This window comes from Diplotaxodon limnothrissa, linkage group LG12, assembly GCF_057381915.1.
Source record: "Diplotaxodon limnothrissa isolate DT_005_m linkage group LG12, D_limnothrissa_male_GT1.1, whole genome shotgun sequence".
NCBI lineage: Eukaryota > Metazoa > Chordata > Actinopteri > Cichliformes > Cichlidae > Diplotaxodon > Diplotaxodon limnothrissa.
In genome coordinates this window covers 31895878-31909481 of record NC_140607.1, presented here as the reverse complement: position 1 = coordinate 31909481, position 13604 = coordinate 31895878, and the positions used below count along the sequence as shown (strand labels likewise).

The window sequence follows — 13604 nt, the reverse complement described above, 5'->3', positions numbered from 1 at the left end:
TGGATTAGCAAAGTCCTGCAAGGTCAAACTTAATGAGGGGTCAATCTGAGGAACCTGAGTTTGCTTGAAATGTTAGGATTGTTACTTATTTTCCCATTGTTCAAGCAGTTTAAAGTGGAAAAGAAAAAATAGACCTAAAACAGCCCGAGGCAGTCCTGCTGAAATTGGGCTACTGTAATAATGTCAGATGTATGGAGCACTTTGGTCTGTCTCAGCCAAGACCACAAGCTATAATTATACTATTTCAGCCTCCGTACACTCTGGAAATCCAAATGTCTTTCAACAACTTTTAGATTCTTTAGATTGCAACCATCAGGCTGTCCACACATGATAAGTAGACTCAGCTGTAGTCGCTGCTAGGGTCAGTGCCAAGGCAGTACTGGAGCTCATGTTTTCAGAGAAGTCATTAGATTGAAACATGACTAAAATTTTAGTTGTACGCCTCCACCAACCAGTCAAACTGCAGTTTGCAGAAAGGGGGGAATTTGATAAAGTATCACATTAATTCAATCTGTCAAAAAGCTGATTGGTGTAGAAAGGTAAGCAGCAAATATGACAGTAAGCAGTGCTTCAAGTATAATATCACCGCAAAGAAGCAAAAAATCCTAAAACATGGCAGCACAGAAGGGCCAAACAGTCACCACCAATTTGACCTTCTGAGAACAAAATTACATCATGTAACATTTGTCACCATTAGTGTATGTATCTTAAAAGTGGTGTCAGTGTCACAGGCTGGGTCTCCGACCCAGCACTCTGAGTTTTCTTTGTATTTTTTGATATGTTATTAGTTTGTGTTATTTCCTATTTGCCTTTAGTTTAGGCAGTTATTGTTCCTGGGTTTTCTATGTTTTGGGGTTTTCTATTTATTTCATCACGTATTAGGTCTGTTAAATTGTGTTGTCATTTCCTGTTTTATTCTGACAATGTCATGTGTTCTTTGTTCATTGTATTTAGCTTTCCTCTCCTGGTCCTGTCATTAGGTTAATGTCTGTCAGCTGTTTTCCCCCATGTGTCGCCACTTCCCCTGATCACCTCATGTCTGTATTTAAGCCTTTTGTTTTCTTCATGCCATTGTCAGTTCGTCTGTTTATTCTCACCAGAGTTACAGTCATAGTCATAGTCTTAGCCTGTTTATTTTCCACCTCGGTCATAGTTATAGTTTTTGGTCTTAGTACCTTTAGTGTTTTGTTTCTTAGTGTTTTGCCTGTTTGCTTTGGTCTCTTGGTTCATTTCCTGCCGTCATCGCAATAAAGGTTCACTTTTCTGTTAATCATTACTATTCCTCGTCATCATCTGCTTTTGGGTCCTGTTTCCGCACACATCGGCGCACCCCGCCGTGACAGTCAGCATTCTCCAAAAACCACATAATAATTTGTTTAAAAACCCCCAAAACAAAACAAACAATACCAAACAATAATAAACTATCCAAATGTCTCCAACTTCCTCCTAAACATCCAGCTTAGCTCATGGCTAGCAACTGAATCGTTATTTACAACATCAGACAAATATTATGACCCATTCACTCACGTTCCCTAATCGCTATCATATGTTCCTCGATTAAGCGAAATTATTTATCTCTTACACTTGGAGCAGCGCATGTCATTAACTCCCCCGGCCACCCTCGCATTCTGTGCCACTCGAGAGAGAGACTGCTGCTGGCGCTGTAGAATTTTTTCCCCCTCACAATCAATTAATCATTTGACAATTGAATATCCAATCTAATTTATATTCCGTTATATAATTAGAATATTAATTGATAGCCATTCTTAATGTGCTCCCAGGGTGACAGATACTGCCATTCCATCAGATAGCGCTGTCATACCAGAGTGAAACCCTTGCCATCAGTGCGCTGATGAGGCAATAGCAGACTTCAAGAGTTATACTACTGTTATATTTTAGAGAGACAAAGTCTACATATTTAGGTCGGAGGAGTGTAGATGACAAGTTTTCCAGCCAGGAGATCCGACTCTGTTATCAATCCAGGGCTTTGTTTTCATTAGCCGATTAATTTCGTTTGCACTTAATTTTTTTATTTTGCTTACAACCACTGGTTTGGTTAGGCATCAAGAACTTTTCGTTAGATCGATGGATGGATGTCTTTACCTGAGAATATTACACGATGAAATAAATTATGATATTATTGTATACATCGGTGTTGAAATAATTTCATACAGGGTAACATGAAAAAAAGATCACTTATCTAACTGAAACACTGAACTTTACAATGACATCGGTATTCTCTGTATTGTCTATTTTTTTCTGAAATATATGTATATTTATCTGATTCATGTGAACAAACAATATGTATCTCAATGCTCCAAAAGCTTCAAGATCCAAATAGACTCTGGTTCTTCAAAATTAAAACCTTCTTTTATCATCTAATCATCACTTCAGATTAGATTTATACTTTATATTTGAGCCTATCATAACCACATTTTCAAAACAAAGTTCGTGAAACTCTTGTGAGCAGCCCACTTACGTCAGCTGTATCCCAGCAGAGTGGCATCAGAATTTAAAAATAATAATAAATGGCACATAAGATAAGTTAAATTGGACTATAAGCCAAACTCAGCAACTTGTTCAGACAACATAACTAGTAAGAAACACAACAATACAATTGTATTTATTATTGCCCTGTATGCAAGTGTAACATTTATATTATATTATAAGGCCTTCAAATATTTAGTCCCAATAGGTAACTGGGCACAAGTGCTTTATCCCTTTTTACCTTTGACCCTGCTTTAAAAGTATTCGTTCTCTGAGCAGTCCCACTCCCTCCCAAAGGAATCTAACACCTCACTGCCGGCCCTTCCACCAAGACAAACACTGACTGGCAAATGCCGACTGTGAACCTGACTGTTTTCACCATAGCTTTGAAAATAAAAATGAGGTTTGAAAATTATTAGCACTGCTTGCAAGTACTTTATCAAAGTCATGAAATAAAACGATTTAGTGGATTTTTAAAAACTCCCCATCATTAACACAACCAGCACTTCTACAATCAGAACAGTACACGCTGGGTCACTGCCTGATTCACAAAACCACACAATAAAGAGCAGCATCAGTTTTTACATCAGAGCAGGTCTGGAGATCACAGAGTGAACCAGCAAATAAGCCATTATTGAAGCAACAACCTGTTGAACTTATGTGTCACTGTGGTTCAACAAAGGGTTAATAGACTAAGCTAAAATATAACAATACAAAGATAAAAAATAATGCTTGAATTCAAACACAGCAACACCAGAAATGTACTCATCTAATCGTTTTACAGTTATTTCAACACAGACATTCACGGATTTCAGCAAAATGTTTGTGTTGTGTTTGTTTAGAGCTGACACACTTACCGGCGGTCCTGGTTCGCCCTTTAGTCCAGGTGATCCAGCGAGTGCAGAGAATTGGGTCGGTTCCAGGTCAAATGTTTGAAAGCCATCTGTTGCAGCTGGAGTGACTGGAGTGAGCGAGGTGGGCTTGACATCCAGCACGCTGGTCACCTTTGGCTCGGGTTTCTTTGGAGCTACTGTGGTTAGCTGCTTTTTATTATAAAAGTAGGCGTTTGAAGGAGACCCCTGCGTGGAAGCAGCTGTACTTTGGAGAGCCGGCTTCATCTCTGATGATCTGGTAAAAACAGGTAAGTGTATACTTTTTCCAGAAGGTTGCGGTGAGTTGGTATCTGCCTGCTTTGTGTTTTTTATGGCGTGTGAGGTTGGTTTGGGGTTCGGTGGAGTCATGTTGATCCCAGGAGATGTTGTAACAGACTGAGTTGGAAATCTAGATGGGCTTTCAAGCCCTGGGTGAACTGTTGGAGAAACGGACACAGCACCAGGTTTTGGAGTACTCATTGCCATATACACAGACATCACGGAGTTGGTTGAAGGAAGAACTGTAGTCCTCATGTTTTCCTCAGTGAAGGCCAAATTAGGTGTCCGAGCCTTTTTGGATATCTCCGTCAAAGAGAGAGGAGTTATGTGAGTGACAGTAACGTTTGGGTCTGTGGAAAATAGAGGTAGCAGTGGTGGAAATACAGGCCGATAAGTGTCAGCTTCTCTGCATTGTTTCTTAATGTAATCACAATAGTTATGAGCTGCCTCGGCTGAGGGATAAATGTCAAACTGACAGATGGCACCTTCAAATGGCACCGAGCTGTGGTCCATTCTGCCCAGCAGGAAGGAGCCCTCTGGATCCAGAGTCTCCTGTTTTCTAGAATGCAAATCTGCATGTATGCTTTTCTTACCACAAGATGTGTGTAAGAACACTTGTTGGCCTCGAATATCCAAAGCCAGACTGTGCCACTGGCCATTGTAGACATCGTAGTCAAAACTTACAGAGCTCTGCTGTCCTACGTGTACAAGGATCTTCCCTGGTACAAACTGCACTCCGAGCTGAACTTTTCTTTTCTTTGACAGAGCTGAGAAAAGGAAAGCGTTGTTGATGCGATGAACAGATAGGCTAAGGATAAGGGAGAGATTGGAGGGGTTGTAAGAAGAGGGTATAACAGTGTGCAGAGGTGCCTGGATGCGTGCCCTCTCAGTGAGGATAACGCCTGACTTGAAGGGGATGATGCCATGATGGATGGATCGAGAGCTTGAAGATGGGGAGCTGCCAGGCCTTCGCCCAGTAAGTCCAAGCTGCTGCAAGACATCTACATCTTTAAGGAAACAAGAAAGAAACATTAGCGGACAGCTAATTCTGTGTGCAATTAATAAGCTAATTAAATTTACACAAGAATCTGATTATTAGCATCCTACTCAAATGCAATCTGTATTCAAGTAAAAACAAAAGTGCAATAATATAAATGATCATCTATTAAGATGTGAATTCCCGTCATGGCATCGTAAGTTTAAAGTCCAACTAATGGAAAAACCTGAGGCAAAGACAATTTTAAAAGACTGCATAAAATTTCCAATATATGGTCACACTTCCATATTTGCTTTTGGGGATTGCTGGAAATTGTGTGATCGTTACATCAGGCTTAATTGGAACAATTTCAGGGTAAGGAGGCTGAACGAGTCCCTGGAAAGGAAAGTGGTGGGTTTTTAAGAGGTGCATTAGAAACGGAAATGCTATCTCGCTTTATCTGGAAATGTCTGCTGATTAAAGATGATCGCTCTGACAGGGGCCCAAGCTCATGAAAACACACTGCTGTATTTTCTGGGGGTTTTAATTGCTACTTGCTTCTCAAGGGAGGAAAATGTGGGTAACAGTGATCCATTACAGCACTGTGTATTCTGTATATTGTACCTAATTGGATCCACACCTTTGTGCTAAAGTTTAATTAAATCCACATTTCATTGTAGCAAGAGACGGGTGCTTTTTTTCTAAAGAACTCTTTGCGATAAACGTACACTCTTGGGAAAGTGTCCCATTTCTCTTGTGACCAGGAGGCAGAGCTACCAACCTTCCGATTACTAGATGACCTTATCTACTGATCGGAAGGTTGGTGGTTCAATCGATGGCTGCTCCTGTCTGCATCCCAAATATCCCTGGGCAAGAAACTAACGCCAATGTATTGGAGTGTTAGAAGACTGTGTTAGATGTGTGAATGATGCAACCAGTACAAAGCACTTTGAGTGCTCAAGTAGAAAAGCGCTACATAAAAACCAGTCCATTTACCACCTATTAGAATAGAATATCGAGTCAGAAACATTCTTTCAATGAACCAATACCATTATAACCTATATTTAACCAAAATTTAAATAGAGAAAAAGCTGAAATATTATACATTTAGTAACACTGCTTGTCCCAAACCACAAACCGAGACCCATTAAAGTAACAGCATCAAGGTTGTCTCAGTTATTTATTCTTTTAACTTCGATGTTGCATTTGAAAAAATAACATTTACTCATCTTTAGAAGTCAAACATCAAGCACATCGTTACTTCGGGCAGTCAGGTCAAGACATTAAAGTCAGCTCACAATCTCAGCACATCAACGGGTCTCTTATCATTAGTTCTTCCTCCCCATTATCATCAAGTGCTTGTTTATATGATCAGACCATAATACTGCAGGATCTTTATGATATAAACCAGCGTGTGATGAACAAAACTGAGTAGATTTGGATCTCAATACCCACATTATAGCTCAGCTCACACCATTCTACACATTAAACTGGCAAATCTCAGCTACACTATTTAAACTATGTCAATCCCAACTTACCTGTTTCATGCCAGGCCTGACTTCATGGATTAGCCTTTTCTTTTGACTATAAATATAATGGACTGAACTCTTCAAATCAAAACAGACTCACTTCACATTATTATATTATTTTCTATTATTAGCCATAAATTTAGGTAATCAGTGATTCTAAATATAGGTTTTTTTTTTCTGTTTAAATTAGTAGGGCTGAAAAATCTCAAACCAATCAGCGCATGCTAAATATATATTATGTATTAATCTTCTCTGTACGTTTCCCCATCTTCTTAGACTAAAAGCTCACATAGAAATTGTAAATACCCATTCTTTTTCACTTAGCAAATATAAAGCGCTAAGTGATCAATTCTGGCTCAGCAGAAGAAAAACAAGTATAGACACGAGTCCCGCTAGGAGGTGGGAAATCCAGCTCAGTATGTGCAGGCAGCGGGAGGTCAGCTCGACTGAAAAATTCACACATGGAAAAGACACATCAAACAGTAAGTGAAACAAGAACAAAAGCCTTCTTCAGTCAAATTTCTTATATAGAACTGATTTGAATTGTTAATATGGTATGAGGAAAGCAAAATTGTTCTTTCATTGTGTGATGTACTTTCAGGGCTTACACTGCATATTTAAATCTAAGCGGGTAGGCGGGCTGCCTCTGGCTTTTTGTGGCCTCCTGATGAGCTGAAAAAATAATAACTGAGAACTGAGTCTGACACATCCTGGAGACACGCATAGTTAAAGTACAAGTGTATCAGACAACAAAAACTTTTCACAGAAAGCAGGGGAAGATTAATACGTTTCCACTATTAGTATGCTGCTAATGTAGATTCTGTATTTTCTGCAACAGCTTGACAGCAAAAATATTCTAGCAGAGACAAAAAATGTCTATTTTATAGATACCATCAAGAAAAGCAACAACACTGAATAACAAATCATGTCTCTTTACATTTATGTGATGTGATCAAAAAGTTCTGAGAACAGGTACGTAAAAATCCTTACATTATTTCAATTTAGACAATCTCCAGCTCAAGGTCATCTTCTCTGCCATCACCAGATGGTTTTCACCACGACTGCTATTTTTAGATCATTCTCAGGAAGTGGTGCTCTGACCACTTATACTGTGTGCTGTACATTTTCACCAAAGACCTAAAGCCTGCATTGAGAGGCAACATCAACTTCTGTTTAAACCTTACCTAAATTTCACATGACTATTGTTTGTGATGAGATCTGGGTCTCCAGCTACGAGCAGTTTTCCATTGAAGAGTCCACAGTTTCCAAGCCCAGAGGTAGCGTGTCATATGTGAAATGTTCTGCATTTCTCTCAACATTTTTCAGTTTACGCACAGAAAATTAATTCCTCGGGGTGAGAGTGTCAACAGGGAGTGCTACAGTAACATCCTGAGGCATCCGAGGGAGCGTTTATAGGAAACCGTCCTAATTGTGACACATGCCAGTGTAGCATCTGGCGCCTGCTCAGAGCACTTTGAAAACGGAGGAGTTTTTTCGTGACATAAACAATCTTTGCTCAAGTCCTCAACCACTCACCAGATTTCCCTTCATGGATCTTTGTCCATTTTCTAAAAATAACAGTCAGGCTAGTGGTTTGCCATTTCGACACACTGGAGGAGATCCATTGGGGGTTGGAGCCTATCCCAGCTGTCATCGCGTGACAGACAGGATACACTGCACAGGCTGTACGGAAACAGACAACCATTCATATTCATACTTATAGCCAGTTTAGAATTTCTAATTACCTAACCCACACATGTCTTTGGACAGTGGGAAGAGGCCGGAATACCTGGAGAACCCATGCAAGCTTTGAAAACTCCTCACAGAAAGGCTCTTTCTGGCTGGTGGCTAAACACAGCAGTCACTAAAAACTGTCCATGTGTGCAAGAGAAGATGTCTTTTGATGTGAGAATTACCAAACACAAATATGGTAAGACAGTTCTCAGAACCTTTTGGTCAAAACTTGTAGGATGACTACAAAAAAAACAAAAACCATAGCCTGTTTTTGAAGAACCAGAACGTCAGTAACGTAGTAGCTCAACATGCTTACAATCCATCACAGTTCACAGGTCATTGTTCAGAAATTGACGCATGCGACCACGACCACAACCTTGGGTACAGTTTTGGTGAATACGTGCAAGACGATTTGTGGAAGTCTCACTAAAATCTGATGCTTAGTAAGAGAAAAAGTGATCCTTGCAAAAATGGTAAAGTATCCTTAAAGACAAATATGTCTATTGCCATGCAGTACTGTAAGAGGACTAATTTGTGCGTGAATGGTCAGATGGGCATGGATGCCTCGTTAACGCATGAGGCCAACAATCCTTTTGGTCATATGAGCTAAAAATTAATGTGTTTTAAGAACTTCAAGTACAAGAAGGGTTTTGTTTTCACTAAATTTCTCATCTGAGAGAAGCTTGTTGGCCTTTGATGAGGCACAATAATCCATCTACTGGGCAGTGTATATTACCAGTGGTTTAGCTGGCCATGGCTAAACTTTTACTATTCCATATTAAAAACTGTGGGAGGTTCTGCACCCAGAATGTATGCTTTTTTATTTACTTTCATGATTATTATTGAAAACAGTCTTAGGCTTCTTTCCTAACTGACTTCATAACAGAAGTACATGTAGTTGCTCAGTCAGTTTCACTAAGGTTTGCTGGTTCAGTGTCTGGCACTGACAGATTGGCTGTCATCTAGAAGATGGTTGGTATTACATCAACACATACATAACGAACTCCCATATCTACTCTGGGATTACTGTACTCTGGCTGACCTCAATCGGGAACACTTCTGAAAAAAACACACAGGCTGCTGATATATGTGTAACTGTAGGAACTAAACTTCAAGGCCTGTGCACACTGACAGTGAAGATTTCTTCTGGTGTTTGATGTCAAAATGTAGAAAACAATGCAGACTAAAAGCTGTAGAATAACAAAATCTGGACTGTGAAGTACAGGCAACAACATCCAAACATGCATAGACATTTCATATCTGCAGGACTGCTCCATGTGATCTATTTGCAAATGATCCAAACAATCTGCCGGGTTGTGTAACAGCAAAACTATTTTTCTATTTTAGCCTTTTGCAAGCACAAAATTGTGCTTTGTTAGGATCTGACAGTGTGCAAATTAACACATATAAAATACTAGGTCTCTAGACACTCAGTCATCACAGGAGGGAAATATCATCTGATGCATGCAGAGTTTCAGATAAAACTGCCAGAAACTGCTATCAGGGAACACAGTGGCTTACGTTATCAAATGACATCGAGAAACTGGGAAGAGTGCCGATTGAATAAAAATCTGGCGGATTTTTGATTGACAGCAGACTCAGACAACAAGCTGATAATGGCCTCTCAGATGTGTAACAGCAAGCTAACTGCAGCAGACATCGATGCACAGCTGAGTGTGAGTCACAATATGAAAGTGCGAAAGTACTTCAAGCAGACAAGACTCTGCAAAGTGTGGCTGATAGGTCAGGTAACACTTTAATTAAGTTATCAAAGAGGGGGTATGAGGTTTGCTGAGCTTTAGAGGCTTAGAAACAAAAAAATGAACTCCTGCAGAATGAAAGAGGTCCACAGGTTCATCTTTTTTCCAACAAAATAAATGTCTGAACCACATCTGATTGCACATTATTAGAATACCTGTTTTTGTGTGCGACATTTGAGTTACCAGTTCAGTTTTCGCTGTAACAGAGACGTTAGCAATGAAACCAAACCACTTTAAAATTGGTTTAGTAAATTCAGCAAGTTATAAGTATTTAAACCTCCTGCTTCTATGAACATATATTAGAAGATGTGGCTGTCACACATTCGACCACAACTTAATATGGTTTCCAGCGAAGAGTAAACACAATGAATCAGTCTGTGTAGTTGGCAGACTGCACTGCTCATAAAGGTAAAGCTGAGCAGGATTTATGCTATTCACAAATAAACAGTGGTAAACTGACAAATGTTTGCACAATAACAAGTCCATGTTAGGGCCACATACTTACCCAGCCTTCTACAGCTCATTAGTTTATTTCAATTTTCTTTTTCTCAGTGGTTTTAAAGCATATTTGTGACACCACATGCTCAGAAATACATTGAATGAAAATGTATAACAGACATTTACCCACCTTTGCTTTAAAGTTTCTTACCTTGTGCTTGTGTTAGCCTTAGAGAGCAGGTACAACAGAGTAAAGTCCAAAGAATCAGAACTCTCCTAAATACAAAGACAAAAGGAAACATGTCAGATGTTAGAGGTTTGTGTAATTTTTGTGCTTTACAATTAACTCAGCTTTCAGGTGCACTTCAATCACATTTCATAAAAAAAACTTATAAATTCCTTAAAAATGTCATCTGAGCCCTTAATGTATCTCTTTCACATTCTTGCTTAGTCCAATTTAATGCAAAATGTTATGTGAAATAATTTGCAGGATACATTACCAGTTTAAGTAAGCAAAGTGACATACTAAGTTAGCTGGAGAGCCATCTGGCACAGTCATGTTAGGTGCTGCTGCAGCATCAGCAGCAGCAGCCCTTGCTTTTTCAAACAGTCTAACATCTGCTTCAAGAGAGCAAGCTCTGGCTTATCTTGCTGCCTGACCAGATAAGCTACTGCCCAGCAGAGGCAGGTAAGTGCTCCCATAAGGCCACCTCTGACAATCTTTAAAAAAGATGCACCACATCACCTTAAAACCCACAATGCCAAGCGAAAGATAGACAAATGCTTTGGGGGAAAAAAGTGTTTCACATGTCAGTGTTTTATCGCTAACATCTGACTTTTATCTGAGGCAAACTGCAGCCTAGCCGAGCACTTTTGGACTGTGGGTTTTAAAAGGGGTTTCATCTAAACCCAGCAGTGAGAAAAAGCTGCTTTTCTCAGCCTACACAGGGACGTGTAATCATTCAACTAGATTTAGATCAATTCTGTTTTCACAGGCCAACAGTGCCACTTAATATCCAACATCAAGCAGCACACAGCAAATTTTACACCATTGATTTTTCTGTGACATTTATATGTCAAGACAAGTGATAAAAGAGATGCTGATTACTCATATGGAGCTGCTCTAAAGGTGCTGAATTATCTCAAATGGGTGTGAATTTCAGCTGTCTCTATGATAATATCAGGTTTTCACGCATCACATCATTTGGGCTTTAAATGCAGCAGACGAATCTGGGTGAATGTGGTACAAGTGCTGCTTGAAGTGGCACACACTTAGTGACAAGTGCTATAATTAAAGCATTTTCAGGAATTCTTACATTTGCGGTTCTTCTCCAAAGAGCCACAAAACCACTGGTCAGCCACTGGCACAATGAATGCTGGTTTGAGCTTCAGAAAGTTTTAGTCCTTCCACCTTCACTGTAATCTCGCTAAACTGACAGCAGCAGCAGAAACTGTATGTGCCACTTGTGACCAAGCCTCCTGTATGTCCTGCAGATTTTATGTGATGCAACATCTGGACTTTTATAGGACATCTCCTCCCATTGTGTCAGCCAGGCCAACCAGCTGAGTAAGATGCACAGCAGGGAGGAGAGAAAAGGAGGAGGAGGAAGAGGAGGAGTGTCTCCTCCTCTCATACATTTCCCTTAAATCAGTCCCAGATCGTTTGGCAGCTCATTCAGATACAAGCTGCAAAGGCAGAACTTGTAGAACAGCACAGCAGACTACACTGGCTTTCACTGAACTGATGTTAAGAGCAGAGAAAATAGTTTCCACATGCTTATCTCTGCAAGCCATTAATTACACCACCTGTTCTGCACGATTTCTCAAACAAATACCTCTAAAAGCTCAAGTCATTTGTCTTAGTAACCCAAGAAATGCTGTCACAAGTTTTTTCAAACAACTACTGTAAAACATACTGCTTGTATCAGTGCTGCTAGACATCAACATCTTTCTCGAAAGGACATGGATTCGGGGGAACCCGAAAAAAAAAAAGAAATCCCTCTTTAATTCAGAAAAGTGAGAAAGAAAAGTGCTCATTTATGCACTTCTGAATATGTCGACTCACCCCCCGACTCCAGTGGTTTTCAGTTTGGAGTACGGGGCATTATCCGGCTCCATAGCGGTTACTTCATTCTTTCTTGGGAGTTTTTTCTACAGTCCAGAGGAGGCAGATAAAGTTTTTCCATCCCAGGTGTTCCTTGAAGAGTCGCGCGTAGAGTAAAAAAGTGCAAGACAGCAAAAATAAAACAGTGAAACGATGCGGGATTAACCAGCAGTGAAAAAGCTTCTTTTTGCCATTGTCTTGCCTCTAATTCTTTGAGTCTCCTTCCAGAAGATAACAGCAATGTGATTTTTTTAAGGAAAAGAAAAGACGCTCCACAGAGCTTCACCTGTGCGCTTCCGATATTTCTTTCCGTCTTTCCGTTAGAGTCTCGTCCAGCTTTCCCGGGGAATCAATGCAGGACAAGATGTAGAAGCCCAGCGGTGTGTGTATGTGTGTGTCGACTTCCCAAAATGAAAGTTTATTGTGGACTGAGGGAAATCTTGAGAAGCGGGAGAGGGGGGACAACACCTCCCTCTGTCGCCCTCAGCTGAAATCCAAGGGAAGCAAATCTGGAGCTACACGCGGTTTTCAGGCGCTCCTTCAGCAAAAGGTGTGTCATTTCAGAAAGCAGCAGCCTGTCAGTGTGCACGTGTGTCTGTGTACTGCCGATCAAATCACTGAAAATCGTGTAGTTTTCGGGATGTGCTAGAAACAATCACATCTGCAGCATCTGCTGGGCCATAGCAACCATTTTAGAAACAGATGGTCAGCCCTCTGTAGAAATATGGTGACCAGACATAAAAACAAAGCTCTAAAACAGATCCTGCTTGTTAGTTTTGGCTTTGATCAGTTAAGGATAATTGATGATTGAGATGTTTCCACTTATGACGTGGATAATGGTGCTCACTGTCATATCTTGCTGGAGTTAAAGGAGCGTTGTAAATGTTAATAATAAAGGTTAATTCATTCTGATCTAAGCACTGTTTTACTTAGCGAAAAGATTCTGTGGGTTTATTATCAGAAAGATTTGATTAGTAAAGGGGTTTTTTAGCACCTGGAAGCTCCAGTTATACTCACCATGCTCCTACAACATCAGTTTGCCACAAATCTGCTAAGAGTACAGGGATATAAAGCAACTAACAACCTGGAGTATTTTTGTTTAGAAATCTAACTAATCACATAGCATCCACAACAAGTCAGCTGCATGCTAAAGGTGGTGGATGTGCATTCACCCCTCCAGAACTTGATCTACTTCTAAACTGTTTTTGCAGTTTTGGCATAGCGACCTCACCGCTTTACTACTTCATGGCAACTGTGGGGCTGAGAAATGAAGAACAAGCAGAAGTTCAACTACTGCACTTCCTCTTGTGGTTAAGGTTGGCTCAGCAATCTCCACAGATTCTCATGTTAAAATGTCCAACTTTATAGCAGAATTGTCTCTGTAGGTAGTTTCTACCAGATGTGCAGGGTGTGGCCATGTTATAA

The 13604-nt window shown here is 40.1% G+C and overlaps 1 protein-coding gene across 1 annotated transcript in view; it reads right to left on the bottom strand.

Moving 5' to 3' along the window:
- Positions 1–12193, bottom strand: part of col27a1b (collagen, type XXVII, alpha 1b) — a 72865-nt gene extending 60672 nt beyond the window's left edge. Inside the window, exons 1-3 of the mRNA XM_085368563.1 lie at positions 12141–12193; positions 10287–10351; positions 3345–4645 (exon numbers count right to left, since the gene is read on the bottom strand). Coding sequence (XP_085224689.1) covers positions 3345–4645; positions 10287–10351; positions 12141–12193 — 1419 coding nt within the window. The remainder of the gene's footprint in view (positions 1–3344; positions 4646–10286; positions 10352–12140) is intronic.
- Between the last annotated feature and the right edge of the window lie 1411 nt (positions 12194–13604).